This window comes from Oncorhynchus clarkii, chromosome 2 (genome assembly GCF_045791955.1).
Source record: "Oncorhynchus clarkii lewisi isolate Uvic-CL-2024 chromosome 2, UVic_Ocla_1.0, whole genome shotgun sequence".
Lineage (NCBI taxonomy): Eukaryota > Metazoa > Chordata > Actinopteri > Salmoniformes > Salmonidae > Oncorhynchus > Oncorhynchus clarkii.
The window spans coordinates 84689845-84713941 of NC_092148.1; the positions used below are offsets into that span (position 1 = coordinate 84689845).

The following is a 24097-nucleotide window of genomic DNA, read 5'->3' on the forward strand; positions in this document are numbered from 1 at the left end:
ACGAGCTGCTGACAGTTGTCTGAGGAGAAGAGAGGAGAAGAGAGAAGATATACACGTGAGGCCTCTGGTTCTGGATTAATGCTGCAGCATATGTTGATGACATGTGACGTCATACACAAAGGGCAAGGAGGGATAGTCAGTATGCAGCAGCAGGACTACTCAACACGCAGGTCAGCCATGGGCTGAATGTGGCCTGTCCGTGGTGATAAATTAACAGAATATTTTGACACTTGATAAGAACTTCAGAATATGTTACATAACCATGTGGTACTGTAATGCTGTGGCATCATGTGTCTCACAGTCTGTGTCTAGCAGTAACACATTTTAATGACACCAAAGATAGTGTTCTAACTGAAACCGTGTGTGTGTGTGTGCCTGTGCGTGTGCATGTGTGTGTGCGTGTGTGTGTGTGCCTGTGCATGTGTGTGTGTGTGTGTGTGTGTGTGTGTGTGTGTGTGTGTGTGTGTGTGTGTGTGTGCGTGTGTGCGTGTGTGTGTGTGTGTGTGTGTGTGTGTGTGTGTGTGTGTGTGTGTGTGTGTGTGTGTGTGTGTGTGTGTGTGCATTCATATGTGCGTTTATGTGTCTAGTACAACATGTCCGGTGTGCTTTCGAGTGGAAATGAGCCAGCCGTATCGCGGCCCTCCATCTCCAGCCCTCCCCAGCGGGCCTCTGGCGGAGTGCTAATCTGGGTCAAAGAGCAAACTGCTGAGAAGGGCCTGGGAGAGGTTCGCTTACACATGAATCATTTCTCACGCCTCCCGTCCTCATTACGCTCGCCACTGATGGAACCACAAAGCCTTTCATGTTTCCTTCTGACCTTAAAGGTAAATACAAAGATAACACTGTGGAAGCAGTCCGGCACCCAATTCACTGTAGCATTCATTGCCTTTACCCCCATCACAGAGGCACTTTGAGGGTGTTGCTCCTCGGTCTGATCAGACCCTGTCATTACAGTGGAACTCATATCCTCTTTCAACTGGCCGCTGTGATGTTACAAATGTATGTCAACAGATCACTGTACTCTCTCTTATCATAGTTATTTCTTCAATTGATATCAATACAGTCATAATGACAAAGGCAATCTCCCTTTCAAATCCAACATCACAGTGATATAGCCAGTTAATGATCAGTTGTGCAGTTGTCCAGGTGTGGCATGCCTCCATTTGGTGGCCTTGAAAATATATTCTACAACCTTTAGCTTTGTCACTGGCCATCTGGAAATCCAACGGAAAAATACGGACCATTCCAATCTTAAAGAACCCTTTTACGATTGCATTTCAATCATGGCTAATACCGAGCTATTAGGAGCGCTGGTACTGCAGCCAGGGAACTACCATTTGTTCCAATTGTTTTGAAGCCTGATTGCGCTGAAGCTAGCATCAATGGGCGACATATGTTCAATATTGTTCAATATTTTTTTTTCCAGAAGCTACCCCACCTGTGTCACCTGCTTTGGTCCTTGCATAAAAAGCTTGGATGGTAATAAATGGCAATGAGTTTTAGGACTGTATGTGGATCCAAACTGCGGCTGGACTTAGAACAAAGCTTAGCTTCCTAGAAGTCAGCAAAAATAGGTAATGGTGTTGAGTTGGAAGAATCCATAACACTATGGACTTCTGCCAGACAGAGGGAGGCTTAGAGAGTATTCAAATGTAGGTCTATGCAGTCACTACCAAAAGTCCTTCTGGATAAGAGCGTCTGCTAAACGACTAAAATGTTAATAGATATGCAGGCAGGAAGGCATTGGTATGAGGATGTGTTTCTGATTTCCTGTTTGCGAGGTGCACCACCAAGCCCTTATGGGAGAACAGCTGGAGTTGCAGTTGTCAACGGGCTGGCTCTGGTTCCCATGGGGCAGTGGTGGCAGCGAGGGCCAGCTTGGACAGCATGTCTGGGGGGAAACACACACACACACACAGTGTGTCCTGGGGGGAATCTCACACACAACCTCCCGTTAGAGTCTGTGCGATCAGGCTGCTGACAGCGGTGACAGGCCTGGAGCAGGAGGGGAGTGTGTGTACATCTGTTTGGACCTTGGCATCGATGAGCCTCTGGAGTTCCACACAGCCAGCCAGCTTGTCGGTACCGGTTACTGGTAGAACACAGCGTCTGGACCCGATGAAGATGATCAGATCTGATAAGGTGTTGGCAGCTAAGTGAGCACACAGTCACGATGCCGACAGACTGAGCAGCAAACAAGAGGGGCGCAGAATCAATGCGGGTGTGTCATGTAGTTTCAGTAGAAGTTAGAATAGGAGTTAGTGGAATACAAGATGGAAGAGGAGTTGTATCTTCTCAGGTTGGGGAACATGATTGACAATGTTCCAGCCTTGATAGTTGTAGCCTTGTTCGGGTGTATGGTAATATCTATGGATTGCATGATGAAATTGCTTTCAACTTTTTAATTTATTGCTCCAAAGAGTGATAGTGCACCAATAGTAATCCCTTTCGGTGTGCTGCCTATGTTGATAATTCAGCATCTTTCGAAAAAGAGGTCGATATCTGACAAAGTCTTTGTAGATGATAGATTCTCTTTGTGTGACAAATTCCATAAGAATGTGGTAATTGGTCAACTGTTTGGTCAATTTGAATTCTTTGCTAAAAATAAAAAAAATCATAATGAAGGGATTTATTATTCCGCTCTTTGCTACAATTTTGTTATCAACACCAGCCTCCGGTATTTCCCTCTTTGTGGGAGAAAGAAAATCCATTGAAAGTGGCTGAAGGCCTGACACAAAGCAACTGCTGAACCCCTGCAAATCTGCAGGCTTAATTGATTATTTGTGCAGAGCTGTATATCTGTGAGGTGCAGGATACCCAGGGGAAATAATGTCAAACAGATAACAACATCAAATGTGGGAGAATAGCTTTCTGCTGCCCATTTTATTCATCTTTTCCCCTTTTCTCATTCACAATGTGTTTTCCATCCGAGTTTTCCCATTACACGAGGCTCGCCTAGTTTAAAAAATGTTTAAGTGTCACTAAATTGCGGAGTTTAAAGTGACTTAGACTCGAAAGAAAAGTGTTTGTTAAGGGTTTATTTGGATGTCTGAATATCACATTGCGACTCCAAGGTTGTTCCCACCTCATACTCCCAGAGGAGAACTCTTTACTACAAAATCTTTACTTCATTATTCCGTCTTCCTCAGTGCCCTGCTGCCAGTAGCCTGCTAAAGGAATGAATTCATTATGTAGATAATACTGTACACAAACACATTGAAATGCTTGGTTTTCTTGATGATTTTCTTGCCAGAGCTTGTCAAATGCAGGTTTCAGAGATATTTCACTTTTGCTTTGACAGTGTAACCATTCTCTGGGGTGGTATCTTGAATATATAATATTCAATATAATATCATTTTATTTCAGTGGGGTAAGCTACAGAGGAGTCGAGCCTTGAGAGGCATTAGTGGAAATGGTGGAATTTGACTTGAGTTTCGTACTTACAGTGCTCAACTCAACTCCCTTTAACTACTTGTTACTTTCCTCACTCTTCAGATCAATTTCCCTTACAGACTGTAAGTGACAGGTAGCAAGTCTTTCATAGATAGCTATCAAACCATTTCCAACGGATGTGAGAGACTACTACAGCGTGTTGTGTGTACTGTTATCATATCATAAGTAGTATTCTATCAATGAGTGGCAGTGGTGCGGTTTCTTTGGTTCAGTTCAAAGTACAATGGCTCTTTATCACTATCCTGCTGCAATATTACATCAAGGAGGTCGGATGGCTGAGGGAGTGATTGACTGCCATTATGACAGCCCATTAAAATACACTTACCCCTTTCTCTGCAAACCACAGACTAAGCTCCTCTGGACTCATGATAGTCAACACATGCACGCATGCACTCGCTCGTACACACACATTCATATTTTAGAGACAGTCCTGTACACTTATAGACACACCCTCAAAAACTTGATTTGATTTTGGTACAGGATATGCATATTGCATATCAAAAGCCATTCCTTTTGGGGAAAGCAGTGCAGATTTCGGGCACATCCTTGCCACAGCAGCTCTTTGAGTGTGCAATAAGAGTGTAGAGAGTGAAGTAGGTACCTGCAGCTGTGCCTTTGGCAGGTTTAGGCCACAGCTTCCTCTATCAAGCCCGAGCCCAGATAGACTGAATTATTGAAACAAGATATGCATCCCAAATGTCACCCTATTCCCTTTTAAGAGCACTACTTTTTGACCATGGCCCTACTTTTGACTAGTACTCGAATAGGGTGCCATTCAGGATGCAGGCAAGCAGCCAGTACAAAGTGCTAATCCAACCTGCATTATCAGGACACCAAATCCAGCACTCATGTGTGAGAGACAGAATACCACCCACCCAGCATGAAGCAGAAAATTCTCAAATTGCCCAGTTGTGTAATTGTAGTATTTCGTCTGCAGTGGCCCAACTAACATTTATTTTGTTTATTTCAAGATGCTTTTCTTTCTTCCAACCTCTCCCCTGTTGTAATTTCCTTATTTTCCAGTAATGTAGTTTTAAAAAAGTGACTGAAAAAGGTTGCCAGTGACACATTTTGCTGTGGCTGTTGGCTTTTGACAGGAAGAGGGGACAGAGGTGACTCAGGAACTATTTTGTCAGGTGGTGGTGTTGTGTTCACTGTGCTGCTGCTGTGGAGTGAAGTCACCACTGCAGCTTTTTGTCTGATGTTAGTCAACCACACTACAGAGGTACCTTTGGAAGGACATACAGATTTAGGATCTTAACGTGATCACTCTTTTTGTTGCTGAGAATGTCCCTGCACCACAGAAAATGCAGATGACCTTTGTGATTTACATAGATTCACTGAAAACCAGTTATATTAACTGTATGTCATTTTCCTCAAGACTACTTTTAGCTAGCTAATAGCCTAACATTATGGACTAAACGTTCAAATCCTCTTGCTGCAGGATTATTTAGCTGTGATAATATAGGTCAAATGAAGATCCTACATCTGTAATTATCCGGCCTGTTCTCACTCTAGCCCACATCAGCTAAAACCTGCCACTTTGTGGTCTCTTCAACAACCAGGGTCGGCCAGCCCTGCAGTAAATTGCACTGACTGAGTTTGGAAATGTAATGGCTGTGTGGCAGTGTAGGCTACTATTTGAGAGAGAGAGAGAGAGATTTGGATGTCACAAGCTGTCAGTGTAGATGAAGAGAGCTACTTGTGTGGCTCAAGATTATATTATTACTATTATTAGAACTCTTGGCCACTAATTGATGCATTTACTGTAGGCAGGTGTTTCTTTAGGCTACCATCATAATGATTAGAACCAAGGTTCCATCAATACCTATTCTTTTATCAATGATTTGTTCAATATCTTTTATACCTTTTTATACTGAATACCTTGTCTACTACAGGACGTGGAGATATACAGATGTAGAAATTAAAGGAGAGTTGTCTGTTAAAGTGTTTTCAACTCTATAAGCCATAATTATGCAAAATTGCAAAAGCATCAAGAGTGTCTAATTACACACAACCAATACCAGTCATGATTGAATAAATAGCCTTCAAAGAGACAGGATGTTAGCGTCAGTTTTAGACCCCAAACAGAAATGTATTGACCAGCCCTATTCCCAGGTGATCCAGGCTCCCGGTGCTCGTGATGGATGTGTGTGTGGTCATTGAACCAAGCTTACAGCTAGTTTGTATTCCATTAGGCATCCCTGGGGCTTTGTAGCAGTGTCACAAAAGAGCTTGCTGACGCCTAATTGCGTTCTAGAAAAAAAATATGTATTTATATGTCACTCTTCGTATTCTTTGATTCATTTCTGGTGGTACTAGTTGTATTCCACAAGAATATTTATATGTCAGTTGTTTGCCAGTGCCATGTTATTTTGAAAATAGTTTTTTCCCACTATGCACTATGTCCAGGAAGAGTTGTACTAACGTGATTTCAGTACAACAAGTGATGCTTGAAAGAACAGGAAATTATTTATAACCACTTCATCTGATGGCAGTCTGTAGGCCAACCCAGTCTCATGAACTATACAGTGGGGCAAAAAACGTTTTAGTCAGCCACCAATTGTGCAAGTTCTCCCACTTAAAAAGATGAGAGAGGCCTGTACTTTTCATCATAGGTACACTTCAACTATGACAGACAAAATGAGGGAAAAAAATCCAGAAAATCACATTGTAGGATTTTTAATGAATTTATTTGCAAATTATGGTGGAAAATAAGTATAACTTGCACAATTGGTGGCTGACTAAATACTTTTTTGCCCCACTGTATGTTCCAATTCAATGTTTTTCTACTGGCTTGCTAATGTGCCATTTCCCCTGTGTTTCCCTGCAGATCCCAGTGAGTGTCTCCATCATGAGGCTGGTGTGGAAGTCCCTGGACAAGATGAGGTGTTTCCGTAAACGCTCCACCATTCCCTTTCTGGGGGTCCTGATCACCTGCCTCCTCTTCCTCAACCTGTACATGGAGGATGGATACGTCCTGGTGAGTCTTCTTCTATATTTTTCACTTGAGTCATAAAGGGCAAGTTCACACAATTTTTTTACCGGTCAGATGTTTAAAGTTTAAAGGCAGGCTCAGTCTACCTGCAGGCTCCGAACCCAAATAAAGTTTTTTTTTTAAAGTAATAGCCACAATATAATAACTACTATTTAGAGGGTGCCTCTCTATTCCATTGTTTTGGGATTGAGGCCTGCAGATTCCCGGCTGATGTAGGATCCTCACAGCAGATGGCATAGAATATGGATTCCAAACTAGATCCGTTTTTGGGCTATTAAAACATCTGACAGAACTCTCTCCTCTCCTTAATCAAACAACATCATTTTCACCCACAAGTTCACTTTAGTATTTAACCATGTTGTCCCTTTTATAATTACTTGTTTTCAAAAGGAAACATATTTAAATTTTCATGATGTGGACCCAAAGCCGATGATTTATTTTTTATTCATGATGCCATCAAATCTTGGTAATCATAACACATTATCTGTATTTGTTATTTAAATTATTGAGGAGTTGTGCATATCTTCAATGATATTGTGCTCTCACAAAGTCCATTTCCATGGCAATAAAAAATGCCTCAATGGTTTTAGAAATCTTTGAAATCAGTATGACGCGTCCACATTTCTTATCGGTTGGCTAACCCTTATTTTTCTTTTATACAGGATATTCTTGAGGAGTTTAAAACCAAAATGTGTTATTTCTACCTCTGTATTATTTACAGACGAATGTGAGACATGTCAAGGAAATTAGTTGACTTTGCTGTGTGTGTTTGTCTGCAGCTTAGATGAGATGAGACACTGGTTTGTCTGGCATTCACTATATGAAGTCGTCTCATCTGATCTGTTGTCTTTGTTGTGTGTTGCAGGAGGAGGATAAAAGACCGCTGAGAGAGACATCAATGCATCCTTCAAACACTGAGAGATATGTTCACACCTTCAGAGACCTCACTAATTTCTCTGGAACCATAAACGTCACATATCGTTACCTCGCTGGGAACCCACTGCCCCGAAAGAGTAATTGTATCTTTGACTGTCATTACATGTTGTTTTATCTTGGTCACCCTCATCTTTGTTATTCCACAAATTTTATTTTCAATGTACGCTTTAATAAAATATACTTTTCTGTTTACAGAATATCTTACAATTGGATTGTCATCCGTGAAAAGAAAAAGAGGAAATTACCTCATGGAGACGATCAAATCTATTTTTGACCAGTCCAGTTATGAGGAGCTGAAAGAGATTGTGGTGGTGGTCCACCTGGCAGACTTTGACCTGGCCTGGTGTGAAAACCTGGTGCAGGACATCTCCAGGAAGTTTGCCCACCACATCATCGCTGGGCATCTCCTGGTGATCCATGCCCCTGAGGAGTACTATCCTTCACTGGATGGGCTAAAAAGGAACTACAATGACCCAGAGGACAGGGTACGATTCCGCTCCAAGCAGAACGTGGACTATGCCTTTCTCCTCAACTTCTGCACCAACCTCTCTGATTTCTACATGATGCTGGAGGATGATGTGCGCTGCTCACGGAACTTTCTGACATCCCTGAAGAAGGTGGTCACCTCCAGGGAAGGCTCCTACTGGGTGATGCTGGAGTTCTCCAAGCTTGGCTACATAGGGAAGCTCTACCACTCAAGAGACCTGCCACGCCTGGCCCACTTCTTGCTCATGTTCTACCAGGAGATGCCCTGTGACTGGCTCCTCATTCACTTCCGGGACCTGCTTGCCCAGAAAGACGTGATCCGCTTCAAGCCCTCCTTGTTCCAGCACATGGGCTACTACTCCTCATATAAAGGGGCAGAGAACAAGTTGAAGGATGATGACTTTGAAGAAGACTCCATTGATATCCCTGACAACCCTCCTGCTAGCCTGTACACAAACATTCATGTATTTGAAAACTATGACGCCACCAAGGCTTATAGCAGTGTGGACGAATACTTTTGGGGGAAACCCCCTTCAACCGGAGACTTCTTTGTTATAGTCTTTAACAAATCAACTAAAATAAGCAAGATAAAAATCGTGACAGGAACGGACGATCGTCAGAACGATATCCTGCACCATGGAGCTCTGGAAGTAGGAGAGAAGCTGGTGGGGACAAAGAGAGGAAGGCAGTGTTCTTCCTACATCACGTTAGGGGAGTTTAAATATGGCAACATTGAGGTTCAAGACGTGGACCACAAGATTGCCTTTGACATTGAGTGTGTTCGTATTGTGGTGACTGCCAGTCAGAAAGAATGGCTGATTATTAGGAGTATAAGCTTGTGGACTACACAACCTCCCAGTCAATGAGGACAATACAAAAACAGTTGGTTTAGACAACAGTTGGTTTAGTAATTCATTTGACAGTGTATTTATTTATGTACTTATTTATGTATTTATTTTCACATTATTGCATTTATTTTATCATTTATTTTATCATTTATTTATTCATTTTATAGTATACTGTATGTGTTCATTCATATTTTGATCTAGAATTTTTTATATTTGAAGGTACCTTTATCGAATTATACAGTTATGGAAATCATCACAATCCATGTTTTTAAGGATTGTCTGTGTTTATGGGTGTTACCCGTTTTTATGGGTGTGAGTATATAGGAATGGTCTGTTGGTTATTTCACTCATGATGTTATTTATTTTTCTGTATATTTTTCTCAGTTTCTTTCCACATCGAAAGCAGCCTCTGGGTCCTCTGGCCTTGAACAGTGTTGCTTAATAAATAACACCCCTGCAGACAGTTTTTGCCCCAGGAACATAGCATTGCACCAAATGTTCTTGCTATCAGTAAGTACTGTAGCTCCATTCACCTCTTTCCGAAGTTATCCTGTCCATGTTACCCTATAAGCATTATGATGGTAAATATTTCCACAAATATCCATTGTGTCAGGGCTTTACTTTTGTCAGTGCTGCTTCAATCCCTCCTATCTAGGCTAGTGTGGTGTTGAAGTGTTGGAGCGAGCTGTGCTATTTCCCTGGTGCTGTATGTTCCATCAGAACCCCTGACGGGAGAACAATGTTTGTTTTCACCCATCTTCTCTAACAGCTCAGATCGGATTGTGAAAAATAGGGTGGACCTGATCTTTCCCTTTTTTCCACCACAGCACAATTTTACCTCAGTAAATTGGTCTGTGTATGGCACTCTCTCTCTGCTTTACACCAGCAAACAACAACCCCCCCTGGAGCTAGGCTCTCCAGTACATTTTCTCTCTTTCCCCTATGTTGTGCTCCCCTAGCCGCTAATGTATCTTCTCTTAGAATGTTTCTGTAATATAGAAACAAATACATTTTACTCTGTGTGGTACCCATGGGCGATGGTAACTTAAAGCCACCGTCTGTAAAATGTTCAGTAATATGCAATTAATAAAATATACCCTGTAATTTTGAAAAAATACGTATAAAGTCAATTCTCAAAATGAGATAAGGACTACTGTCATAACAATTCAGAAACGCTTTTGAAGAATCACCTTGTCCTCTCCCTTTTCATACAATGTTGTTCTGTTAGCAAGTGTAGCTTTGTGACAAATATCTTTCCATAATCAAGAGAATCATCAATTTCAACAAATCTTTGCAATGCAATAAAATGATAAATGTTTGCATACATGACACCAATATTCTGTTGAAATACTAAAGGTGGAGGTGGAGGCATGGTTCAAAACCTACAGCAGTTTTAATTTTCACACAAAATGCCTTGTTATGGTATACCTGTTGTTTCAGTCAATCACATCCATTTTTAAAGCCCATTTTACATCAGCAGTTGCTTATACAGAAACCCAGCTTAAAACCCCAAAGAGCAAGCAATGCAGATGTAGAAGCACAGTGGCTGGGGAAAACCCCCTACAAAGGAACCTAGTGAGAAACATAGAGAGGAACAAGGCTCTGAGGGGTGGCCTGTCCTCTTCTGGCTGTGCCAGGAGGGGATTATAAGGGTGCATGGCCTTTTCCATGTTGTTCTCCCATTTGGTCTTGTTCAGACACAGATCAAGAGTTTCTCTTTATCCATGGCTCTGATCTATTCATTATAAGCGTCTGTGTTCCAAATCACCTTGAATAACAACCTTTTCCTTCTTATCAAACATTTGATGACATGAGGCCCCAACTTCTTATGACTTCATTTTGTGCATGTTAAAAAGTCAGTAAATAAGGTAATTATTCACTGTTTATAGCTCCTCCTTTCTATACAATTGCTATGGTCATAATTAAACTGTAGTGCTCTGTACAAACAAACCTTTTAGTAGATGCTCTTATCCAGGGCAATTTATAGGAGCAATTAGGCTTAAGTGCCTTGCTCAAGGGCTCTGGGATTCAAACCAGCAATCTTCCGGTTACTGGCCCAATGCTCTTAACAACTAGGTTACCTGCTGCCCCGTCATCTTTTGTACAGGTCATCAAAATATATATTACTTCTTCTTATGCCCATTCTACAAAATGATATAGTTTCACTTCAAATCCTCTGCCGTTTAGAACATAAGGTCTTACTGCAAACATTATGAAAAGGCCCAGTATGGTCCTTTCATTCAAATTTTGTGGACTTTATTGAAAAGTGTAAGAACATTATTACAGAATGCAATGAAATATATGTGCTGATGTACACAGCAGTGCCAACGAATCAGGTCAGTGTACTACCTGTAATGATACAGCTTAAGCCATGGACACGTCACAGTAGGATCCCTTGTTTTCCTGGAATCCCTGGGAGTATTCCTGGGATAGAGATTGTGATTCCAATATTCCTTTATTTGATCCTGGGAGGTTGTTGTACATGGATATTACTTGAGGGGAAATTGCTGTCATAGCTGAAGAAAAGACTGAAGTCAAAACTAGCATTTACATCTTGGCGGGGAAACATAGAAATATTAATAAATTTTGTTCGGCTCAGAGTCAGCAAACTGATGCGTACAGCTGTTCCGCCTTTGGCGACCTGACTTCAAACAGCAATATCTCCTAATACTTTTTAGTGAGCTCAACGTATACATTATGTGGTAGCAAATGCACCACATTAGATAATTCCAGGGTGTTTTTTTATAATCATTTCCAACAGATCAGTAGCCATGCTACCCAGGAGCCTTCTGTCACTGTTCCCATAACTCACGAATAACAAGAGAAAGCAGTGTATAAATGGAAATTCTGGGTTGTTGGGAAGTTTTGCTGTCTTCCAATTGTGAGTGTACAAAGGTGCATGCATCTGAACAACACCAAGTGTTAAGTGAGTAATTGAATCCTTTTATATTCCAGGATCTATAACTTGTTGTCCAGCATCTGCAGTGGAACTTGACTGAAAGTGTACTTGGTTTGTGACTAGATGCTTACCAATACTACCTTACTTACTTACAACAGGTTAAATCTCACTTGTGCTATATTGTTCAGTGGAGAGAATGTGTAGAGATGTCGTTTTCGTGTTGTATTTTCCGACATTGTTCGTCAAACAGTACTGTATGTATATTGTTGTAAAATGACATATATTTTTTTACATGTATCATTTCAAATGTTTTATTGCATATATTGTATTTAAAATCAATTTAGATTAAACAAAATGAATGCCAATAACCTTGGGGGAAGTACATTGACTTTGCAAAAGTCTACCACTACTTTCATTGATATTAAAAGGGGAAAAAATGCTGTGTGAGAAATTGCACAGCACAAAATTCTGAATGACATCATTGTCTGCATCAGTACATTCAGTGGGGCATGAATATGGTATTCAATGGTTAAAGGAGAGAGAAAGACCTATTGAGAACAAGGTAGCCTTGAGTCAATACAGTATGTGTTATTATAATGTCTTTGCCTGAACATGTTACAGTATGTTTTGATATAGAAATGTTTACCAATAAATGTAGATCCTGCAATTTGGCTACCCTCGTCACAGTGCAAATAAAAATAACTGGTGTTACATTTGCTGTTCCTTGAAACTTCCAGCAAACGCAGGAAGGCAACGTGTTTGACTCAGATCTTGCAGTAGCCAAGAGCAAAATCCATACATTATTCATTTCAACATTCATGTGCTTTCTGCCTTTTTACTGCATACTTAATGTCTGTGTAGTGCTAGGGACATACTGCCTTTTTACTGCATACTTAATGTCTGTGTAGTGCTAGGGACTTACTGCCTTTTTACTGCATACTTAATGTCTGTGTAGTGCTAGGGACTTACTGCCTTTTTACTGCATACTTAATGTCTGTGTAGTGCTAGGGACTTACTGCCTTTTTACTGCATACTTAATGTCTGTGTAGTGCTAGGGTCTTACCGCAGCCTTTTTACTGCATACTTAATGTCTGTGTAGTGCTAGGGTCTTACTGCCTTTTGGGGTGGAACTGTTTATAAAAGTGCTTCATCACGATGCTCTTTGTTTGGCTTACAGTGGACAGGACGTGCATTACTTTACCATATTTAAGACAGCTGTCATAGACAACAGACATCAAGGTTCTGAAAGTGGGCTGAGCACTGTGGACCCAAAGCACTGTCAGTTACGGCCAATATTTGAAATATAGAAATGTGTATATATGTGAATATATACTGAACAAAAACATAAACCCAACATGCAACAATTTCAAAATGTTTACTGAGTTATCGCTCATATAAGGAAATCAATCAATTGAAAAAGAAAAAAACAATTAGGCCCGTATCTATGGATTTCACGACTGGGAATACAGATATGCATCTGGTCACAGATACCTTAAAAAAATTGGTCAGGGCGTGGATCAGAAAACCAGTCAGTATTTGGTGTGACCAACATTTGCCTAATGCATTACGACACATCTACTTCACATTAGTCAGGCTGTTGATTGTGGCCTGTGGAATGTTTTCCCACTCCTCTTCGATGGCTGTGCGAATTTGCTGGATACTGGAACACGCTGTCTTACTCATCGATCCATAGCATCCCAAACATGCTCAATGGGTGACATGTCTGAGTATGCAAGCCTTGAAAGAACTGGGACATTTTCAGCTTCCAGGAATTGTGTACAGATCCTTGCGACATGGGGCGGCACGGCAATGAGCCTCAGGATCTCGTCACGGTATCACTGTGCATTCAAATTAGCATCGATAAAATTAAATTTAGTTTGTTATCCGTAGTTTATACCTGCCCATAACCCCACCACCATCACAGGGCACTCTTTTCACAATGTTGATATCAGCAAACCACTCACCCACACAACGCAAACCACCCAAATTCTCTATAATGATGGTGGAGGTGGCTTATGGTAGAGATATCAACATTCAATTATCTATCTGGCAACAGCTCTGGTGGATATTCCTGCATGCCAAAACTTGAGACATCTGTGGCATTGTGTTGTGTGACAAAACTGCACATTTTAGAGTGGCCTTTTATTGTCCCCAGCACAAGGTGCACCTGTGTAATGATCATGCTGTTTAATCAGCTTATGCCAAACCTGTCAGGTGGATGGATTATCTTGGCAAACATTTTTGAGAAATAAGCTTTTTGTGCATATGGAACATTTCTGGGATCTTTCATTTCAGTTTATGAAACATGGGACCAATACTTTACATGTTGCGTTTATCTCTACTTATACTTAGATTTGAGTTCCTGTATAGTGAGATTTTAGACTCCTCACACTGGGCTGGTTGTTGGTTGGTTGGTAATATACTTTTACAGGTCTTTAACTTTCCCTTCCAGACACAGATACTAGATTCAGACCTTCGTTCCACCCTGCCCATCTCTTCAAAGTGATCTGGAACCATACGGGAGGTGAGTCTACACAGCAGCCAGCATATCTCGGCAACCATTTCTAATGCACACTTTAGAGAGCTGCCAGAGTGGCGTGTCCAAAGCAATAACCCATAATAGGTAGTGCACCAGACGCAGTTGCAGTCGACACCACCCAAATCCATTCCTGGTTGCCATGGTACCGCCAGCAGTGTGTAACTAGAAACGCAACACTGCACCATCAGGTAATATGAATTGTTTGGATTTCCTCGTTTGACTTTTGATCAGTTACGCTCCTGGCTCCCGCAGCCTGACTGAACTCACCTCTGTGATCATCACAGTGGATGCTAATTCGCTTCACATAGGCCTACAGTGCTGTACAGTATGTGGTGGAGATGCCCGTGTATGAATCCAATCCAAAAAGCATTCGATTCACTTCCAAGATGCAGCACGTTTCGACATTAAAACATTTATTGTTTTGAATCCAGGTGGATGTAGTATATTTTGAGAATATTGTGTACTGATGCATCATCACATGTACAGTATTTATCTGTGTGCCAGTAACACAGTTTATTATTATTTTTATTTTACTTAACTAGGCAAGTCTGTTAAGAACAAATTCTTATTTACAAAGACGGCCTAGCAAAAGGCAAAAGGCCTCCTGCGGGGACGGGGGCTGGGATTAAAAATATAGGACAAAACACACATCACGACAAAAGAGACACCACAACACTACAAAGAGAGACCTAAGACAACCACATAGCATGGCAGTAACACATGACAACACAGCATGGTAGCAACACTAAAGGTGAAGGTCAATCAGAAGGGGCTTGTTATGAGCGTGCGTGCAAACATGTGGAGGAGACAAAAAAAAGGAAAGTGGAGAGACTCGAACAGATGAATGGGTAAATAAGGGCCTTTAAAAGCCTCGGGGAGGAGAACAGACGGGTGGGTGATGAATGGCTTGCAATAAGCTGGCGGGAGACTGTGATTGTGTGTTCTGGTGGTGGGAGGATCCCAAGCCGGGTGTTCGGAGCGTTCCGTCGACCACATGCTTTGAGGAGGTGATGACCGGAGCCTGGCGACTAGCCGCGGCTGCAACCAGAAAGACACAGGATTGGACCAGGCATGTAACATAGACCAGAGCAGTCTCTATTATAGTGTATCTGACAAATCACTAATCAGGGATCTAAAAGGGGATGGATGAGATGGAAAGGTATTGTAAAGCAGTGTTCAGGCAACACCCATATCTGGATGGTCATTTTGGTAAGTCAAAACAGTATTCTTCCCTTGCCAGATAGCAATTTAGTAGGTTTTAGTAGGGAAACAGGCCATGGTCTTGATAGTTGAGTTGAAATAAAGTAACAACACCATACATCTGTTGGATAGGTTCATGACATCCCCATCAGAATCTTACTCATCACCATCAGAATTTTACTCATCACCACCATCAGAATCTTACTCATCACAATCAGAATCTTACTCATCACCATCAGAATCTTACTCATCACCATCAGAATTTTACTCATCACCATCAGAATCTTACTCATCACCATCAGAATCTTACTCATCATCACCATCAGAATCTTACTCATCACCATCAGAATCTTACTCATCACCATCAGAATCTTGCTCATTACCATCAGAATCTTACTCATCATCATCACAATCTTACTCATCACCATCAGAATCTTACTCACCACCATCAGAATCTTACTCATCATCACCATCTGAATCTTACTCATCATCACCATCTGAATCTTACTCATCATCACCATCTGAATCTTACTCATCATCACCATCAGAATCTTACTCATCAGAATTTTACTCATCACCATCAGAATCTTACTCATCACCATCAGAATCTTACTCATCACCACCATAAGAATCTTACTCATCATCACCATCAGAATCTTACTCCTCACCATCAGAATCTTACTCATCACCATCAGAATCTTACTCATCACCACCATCAGAATCTTACTCATCACCATCAGAATCTTACTCATCACCATCAGATTCTTACTCATCACCATCAGAATCTTATTCATCACCATCAGAATCTTACTCATCAGCATCAGAATCTTACTCATCATCAACCAAATCTTACTCATCATCACCATAAGAATCTTACTCATCATCACCATAAGAATCTTACTCATCATCACCATCTGAATCTTACTCATCATCACCATCTAAATCTTACTCATCATCACCATCTGAATCTTACTCATCATCACCATCAGAATCTTACTCATCACCATCAGAATCTTACTCATCATACCAGAATCTTACTCATCACCATCAGAATCTTACTCATCATCACCATCAGAATCTTACTCATTACTATCAGAATCATACTCATCACCATCATAATTTTACCCATCACCTTTAGAATCTTACTCTTTACCATCAGAATCTTACTCATTACCATCAGAATCTTACTCATCACTGTCAGAATCTTACTCATCATCACCATAAGAATCTTACTCATCATCACCATCTGAATCTTACTCATCATCACCATCTGAATCTTACTCATCATCACCATCTGAAACTTACTCATCATCACCATCAGAATCTTACTCATCACCATCAGAATCTTACTCATCAGAATCTTACTCATCATATCAGAATCTTACTCATCACCATCATAATCTTACTCATCATCACCATCAGAATCTTACTCATTACCATCAGAATCATACTCATCACCATCAGAATTTTACCCATCACCATTAGAATCTTACTCATTACCATCCGAATCTTACTCATCACCACCATCAGAATCTTATTCATCACCATTAGAATCTTACTCATCAGCATCAGAATCTTACTCATCATCAACCAAATCTTATTCATCATCACCATAAGAATCTTACTCATCATCACCATAAGAATCTTACTCATCATCACTATCTGAATCTTACTCATCATCACCATCTGAATCTTACTCATCATATCGGAATCTTACTCATCACCATCAGAATCTTACTCATCATCACCATCAGAATCTTACTCATTACCATCAGAATCATACTCATCACCATCAGAATTTTACCCATCACCATTAGAATCTTACTCATTACCATCAGAATCTTACTCATCACCATCAGAATCTTAGTCATCACCATCAGAATTTTACTCATCACCATCAAAATCTTACTCATCATCACCTTCAGAATCTTAGTCATCACCATCAGAATCTTACTCATCTTCATCCAAATCTTACTCATCATCCCCCTAAGAATCTTACTCATCATCGCCATCAGAATCTTACTCATCATCACCATAAGAATCTTACTCATCATCACCATCAGAATCTTACTCCTCACCATCAGAATCTTACTCATCACCATCAGAATCTTACTCATTACCATCAGAATCTTACTCATCACCATCAGAATCTTACTCATCACCATCAGATTCTTACTCATCACCATCAGAATCTTACTCATCACCATCATAAGCTTACTCATCATCAACCAAATCTTACTCATCATCACCATAAGAATCTTACTCATCATCACCATAAGAATCTTACTCATCATCACCATTTGAATCTTACTCATCATCACCATAAGAATCTTACTCATCACCATCAGAATCTTACTCATCACCATCAGAATCTTACTCATCACCACCATCAGAATCTTACTCATCACCATCAGAATCTTACTCATCACCATCAGATTCTTACTCTTTCCATCAGAATCTTACTCATTACCATCAGAATCTTACTCATCACCATCAGAATCTTACTCATCACCATCAGAATCTTACTCATCACCATCAGATTCTTACTCATCACCATAAGAATCTTACTCATCATCACCATAAGAATCTTACTCATCATCACCATTTGAATCTTACTCATCATCACCATAAGAATCTTACTCATCACCATCAGAATCTTACTCATCACCATCAGAATCTTACTCATCACCACCATCAGAATCTTACTCATCACCATCAGAATCTTACTCATCACCATCAGATTCTTACTCTTTCCATCAGAATCTTATTCATCACCATTAGAATCTTACTCATCAGCATCAGAATTTTACTCATCATCAACCAAATCTTACTCATCATCACCATAAGAATCTTACTCATCATAACCATAAGAATCTTACTCATCATCACCATCTGAATCTTACTCATCATCACCATCTGAATCTTACTCATCATATCAGAATCTTACTCATCACCATCAGAATCTTACTCATCATCACCATCAGAATCTTACTCATTACCATCAGAATCATACTCATCACCATCAGAATTTTACCCATCACCATTAGAATCTTACTCATTACCATCAGAATCTTACTCATCACCATCAGAATCTTAGTCATCACCATCAGAATTTTACTCATCACCATCAGAATCTTACTCATCATCACCTTCAGAATCTTAGTCATCACCATCAGAATCTTCCTCATCTTCATCCAAATCTTACTCATCATCCCCCTAAGAATCTTACTCATCATCGCCATCAGAATCTTACTCATCGTCACCATCAGAATCTTACTCATCACCATCAGAATCTTACTCATCATCACCATAAGAATCTTACTCATCGTCACCATCAGAATCTTACTCCTCACCATCAGAATCTTACTCATCACCATCAGAATCTTACTCATTACCATCAGAATCTTACTCATCACCATCAGAATCTTACTCATCATATCAGAATCTTACTCATCGCCATCAGAATCTTACTCATCATCACCATCAGAATCTTACTCATTACCATCAGAATCATACTCATCACCATCAGAATTTTACCCATCACCATTAGAATCTTACTCATTACCATCAGAATCTTACTCATCACCATCAGAATCTTAGTCATCACCATCAGAATTTTACTCATCACCATCAGAATCTTACTCATCTTCACCTTCAGAATCTTAGTCATCACCATCAGAATCTTACTCATCTTCATCCAAATCTTACTCATCATCCCCCTAAGAATCTTACTCATCATCGCCATCAGAATCTTTCTCATCTTCACCATCAGAATCTTACTCATCACCATCAGAATCTTACTCATCATCACCATAAGAATCTTACTCATCATCACCATAAGAATCTTACTCATCATCACCATCTGAATCTTACTCATCATCACCATAAGAATCTTACTCATCAACATCAGAATCTTACTCATCACCATCAGAATCTTACTCATTACCATCAGAATCATACTCATCACCATCAGAATTTTACCCATCACCATCAGAATTTTACTGATCACCATCAGAATCTTACTCATCACCATCAGAATTTTACTCATCACCATTAGAATCTTACTCATTACCATCAGAATCTTACTCATCACCATCAGAATCTTACTCATCTTCATCCAAATCTTACTCATCATCACCATAAGAATCTTACTCATCATCGCCATCAGAATCTTAGTCATCACCATCAGAATCTTACTCATCACCATCAGAATCTTACTCATTACCATCAGAATCTTACTCATCACCATCAGAATCTTACTCATCACCATCAGAATCTTACTCATCATCACGATCAGAATCTTACTCATCATCACCATCAGAATCTTACTCATCATCACCATCAGAATCTTACTCATCACCATCAGAATCTTTCATTTACATCCAAAACTATCAAATGAAGATTCATAACAGCTTTAGCTTCTCTCTCACTCTCTCTCTCTTCTCTGTCTCTTCTCTCTCATGGCAATTCCTGGGTCTTCAGGAAGAGTGCAGTTAAAAGAGCAGGGCTTGGGGCTTTCTTGGAGCCGGTTGGTACCTCAGAGGGTGTCCCTACAGCAAGAGCGCTTAATCGCTCCCAATTGCTATGCCTCACAAAGGTGCAAAACTCCCCATCTGTTTCTCACTGTTACCGACACACAAATCTTGCCGCAAGGAGAAGGCTTGGTTTGTGTTCCAATTCCAGACGGTGGGCTATTCCTTATTGTGCACTACTTTTGACCAGAGACCAATAGGTGCACTATATAGGGAATAGGGTGCCATGTTCCCACACGGAGGAAACCACCAATCTATTGCCTATGGACCAAATTGAAACAAATATCATACTGTAGGCAACAAAGGATATTTTCTTGGAACACTCTAAATCTTGCTTATTTATCTTGGAAATAAATACTCTGATCCATCTTTTATACATAGAGTATCTCTCTCTCCCTATTTCTCTCTCCCTCTCTCCCTCTTTTTCTCTCCCTCTCCCTCTTTCTCTCTCCCTCTTTCTTTCTCTCTCCCTCTTTCTCTCTCTCTCTCTCCCTCTCTCCCTCTTTCTCTCTCCCTCTCTCCCTCTTTCTCTTTCTCTCACCCTCTTTCCCTCTTTCTCTCTACCTCTCTCCCTCTTTCTCTCTCCCTCTCTCTCTCCCTCTCTCCCTTTTTCTCATGCCCTCTCTCCCTCTTTCTCTCTCCCTGTCTCTCCCTCCCTCTTCCTCTCTCCCTCTCTCTCCCTCTCTCTCTCAATTCAAGGTATCCCTTCCTGGCGGTAGTAGATCAGAGTCTCCTGATTAGCTAAAGAGAAAGAAAAAAAACAGTGAATTCCCTGACAGAACAATGGTTCCTGGACTTTGATGAGACAGAATGAGCTCAACCAGTAGACGTAATGGCTCTGCCCAGCCTCCGCTATCCCTCCCTCCACTCATTATACACACACACACACACACACACACACACACACACACACACACACACACACACACACACACACACACACACACACACACACACACACACACACACACACACACACACACACACACACACACACACACACACACACACAGGATTCCACACACATTAGCACACACACTAAACCCTCACCCACTGCTCATATCTAGCTCTTCACTCTCTTCACAGATTGACTGCAGTGCCATCCCTTATAAATGAATAGGCCTTAATTAAAGATTAATGTTGGGGTTCCCCGCACGCTGCGTGGAGATAGCTCCTCTCCCAGGGTGCATCTCTGAACCCGCAAAGCTGATCGCCGGTTCACTGCAGCGTGCAATCAGAACAAAGACCAAATTATCAGGTCAGGACGCTCCCCGCTGAAGGACACGCAGTAACGCCACAGCGGCCACCGCTGTGGAGAGGGGAGGGGGAAGGGGGGTAGAGTTGTTTTAATTATCATCTGCAAAGAGACACAAATAGCAAATTGAAGTTCTGCTGCACCGGCTGCCTCAAACACACACACACACACACATACTCCCTCCCTTCTCGACAATTACCACCTCCTGTCTTCATGAGGCACAAGGGAAGGTGTAGTGGATGTGTGTGTGTGTGTATATGTGTGTGAGAGAGAGAGATATTATTGTGTAAATGGTGTCTCACTGACTCAGTCTTGCCGATGCACATGACACTACAAAACAATGTTTGATGTGCCGCATCAACTGATCTGCTCTAGCTTTTTAAAGACCTGACTGTGTGCCAGATCTCTTTCACGAAACATCCCATTTGTTTCTCACTCAAAATTGTAGGTGATTTTTGGGGGTTCCGTTAAGGTTGTGGTTAGGATGGGGCGGCAGGGTAGCCTAGTGGTTAGAGCTGTTGGACTAATAACTGAAAGGTTGCAAGTTCAAATCCCTGAGCTGACAAGGTACAACTCGTTCTGTCGTTCTGCCCCTGAACAGGCAGTTAACCCACTGTTCCTAGGCCGTCATTGAAAATAAGAATTTGTTCTTAACTGACTTGCCTAGTTAAATAAAGGTAAAAAAATAAAAAAGTATGTGGATATTAAGCTAGGGTTAGGGTTGAACTGGGGTGTGGACATGAAACTAGGGTTTAACTATTATGCAGACATGAATCTAGGGTTAGGTTTGAACCAGGAAGTGGACATGAAGCTAGGGTTAGGGTTGAATCGGTGTGTGGACATGAAGCTAGGGTTAGGTTTCTGTTTATGCTGGTATCAAACCTTGGCTTGCATGGGCCTGTAGCAAATTTTTACCCTGTTTCTATATTGTACATCAGACTGGTCTGGAGAGGGTGAGAGAACATGAAAGGCTGAGAGCTCCGAGTGGTTACACATCACAGTTCAACAACAGGACGAAGGCCATTTTTGATGAAGTGCTTGGGGAAAGTTCAATTTGAAAAAAATGTTATATAATAAAAAATGCAAACTGGATCAATAAATTAATAGATAAATAACTAAATAAGTCAGGACATAATTGGAAATCACACCAAGGGATGAAGGGATTAAGTTCTACAAAGATACGTGTTATGTTAAAGTGCTTGATATAATACAATTAAATATAAAAAAGACAAAACCAGATTGAGCAAATAAATACATAGCTTTTTCTTGAACTTCCTCCTCGTGTCGGTGGCCCCTCCTGCTCTCTAAATTAGGCCCTCACTAACTAAATTAGGCCCTCACCACTGTCAATGCTTTATCCTACTCTTTACCATTCATACGAAGTGGAGCCAAGGTCTCAAGTTTTGCTATCCACCTGGATTCAGCTGCTCTCCTCTGGAATATGATCCAGGAGGCTTTCATCTCCAGACCGGTGATGCGGAGGGATGTTGTAGGGTGGTTTTGAAAGTGTTTTACCAGGTTACGGTTGTGGTTAGGGTTAGGATAAGAAAAAGCAGTATTATTTTTATTTTACCTTTATTTAACCAGGCAAGTCAGTTAAGAACAAATTCTTATTTTCAATGACGGCCTGGGAACAGTGGGTTAACTGCCTGTTCAGGGGCAGAACGACAGATTTGTACCTTGTCAGCTCAGGGGTTTGAACTCGCAACCTTCCGGTTACTAGTCCAACGCTCTAACCACTAGGCTACCCTGCCGCCCCATCTCATTATGACATAGAGATATGCTTTATCCAAAGAACAAAATGTAAATCAAGGTTTCATTTCTGCTGGGTAGTGGTGGTTCTCCTTATTCTGCAAACGGGCCATTATTTTTTAAATTATATTATAATTAGAAAAACTTTCTTAATTGACAGGCAGCACTAGTCTTACTGGATGACAATAAACATCTCTGACAATGCCCGTTCCCTTGTCCCTTCTGTGGTGAGTTCTGTAATGGCTTCCATACGAAGGTCTAATTACTGCCTCGGCAGGCCCCGCAACAAGGTCGCGCTTGTTATGCCATCATCCAATTCACACAATCAGATTTTGCACAAAGGGAACTAATCTCATTCCTTCACAAGCCATTCTCTTGATCTGACTGCCTTGTGCCTGTTCTACAGACAGACAGGATGTGCTGTGTCTCCCGTCCAGATGAGATGAGAGAATTACTTTCATTTAGCGAGAGAGACAGAGAGAGACTCACTGACTGAAAAGGCTCCAGCAGGCGGCTCGCATCGACAAGTCTTTAACTGTCAATCTGCATCCAGACTCTAAATTGGAGTGGAATTGAATAGGCGTACTTCGGGGCTGGATTTAGTCCAAAACAAACAACTAGAATTGAACATCACTGCTGTATGCATCAGATGTTTATGAAGGCTTAAGGGCTGGATTAAATCCATATCGACGAAGTATCGCTCAAGAGCCGCATTATAGCTTGATTGAAATTTAAAGGCAACGTTACCGCGTTCGCGGTTACTGCATTCACGGTAAGAGCTGCATATGTCGGCTCAATCGGAAATTACCTTGACATTTTTACGAGGATCTTCCGCTATATGGAATTAAACCAGTCCTTAATACTGCTCTATTAATTTACATAGTGTAGCATATCATCTGGTGTGTGGTAGAGTGGTAGGGGTGTTGATGGTAGGGATTAACTCTACAGGGTCAGTAAACCCGCGGAGACTGAGACAACACAAGTGTTGATAGTGTAAATCAGTGTTTCTTTAACCTGGTGGGGGCCCGAAGGTGTTTTGCTCTAGCGCTACACAGCTGAAACACTGCTGTAAATCCTTCAAAACCAGTGTAGTGGAAGGGAACACTACCTCTGAAATAGTAGTAATAATACCTTGAGAATTAAAAACAAGTCTATAGATAATGACGATGGCTGCCTAGGAGCTCCCCGGTGTTGCAGCG

At 41.1% G+C, this 24097-nt stretch overlaps 3 protein-coding genes across 3 annotated transcripts in view; 1 reads left to right on the forward strand and 2 right to left on the reverse strand.

The window, feature by feature from the left end:
- LOC139382902 (mgat4 family member C) overlaps positions 1–8762 on the forward strand; it is a 74731-nt gene extending 65969 nt beyond the window's left edge. Inside the window, exons 2-4 of the mRNA XM_071127166.1 lie at positions 6287–6436; positions 7317–7464; positions 7583–8762. Coding sequence (XP_070983267.1) covers positions 6308–6436; positions 7317–7464; positions 7583–8739 — 1434 coding nt within the window. The 5' untranslated portion in view covers positions 6287–6307 and the 3' untranslated portion in view covers positions 8740–8762. The remainder of the gene's footprint in view (positions 1–6286; positions 6437–7316; positions 7465–7582) is intronic.
- A 6731-nt stretch (positions 8763–15493) lies between these two features.
- Positions 15494–16297, reverse strand: LOC139378445 (ATP synthase subunit a-like). The gene has a single exon (XM_071120624.1). The coding sequence runs from the start codon at positions 16295–16297 to the stop codon at positions 15494–15496; it is 804 nt and encodes a 267-aa protein (XP_070976725.1).
- Positions 16298–17059: 762 nt separating this feature from the next.
- On the reverse strand, positions 17060–17785 carry LOC139378452 (ATP synthase subunit a-like). Its single transcript, XM_071120636.1, has one exon. The coding sequence runs from the start codon at positions 17783–17785 to the stop codon at positions 17060–17062; it is 726 nt and encodes a 241-aa protein (XP_070976737.1).
- Between the last annotated feature and the right edge of the window lie 6312 nt (positions 17786–24097).

What these genes read in the sequence shown, in the direction of transcription:
- LOC139378452 (XM_071120636.1), bottom strand. Translation starts at nt 17,785, where the DNA reads ATGAGTAAGATTCTGATGGTGATGAGTAAGATTCTGATGGTGGTGATG.
- LOC139378445 (XM_071120624.1), bottom strand. Translation starts at nt 16,297, where the DNA reads ATGGTGATGATGAGTAAGATTCAGATGGTGATGATGAGTAAGATTCTT.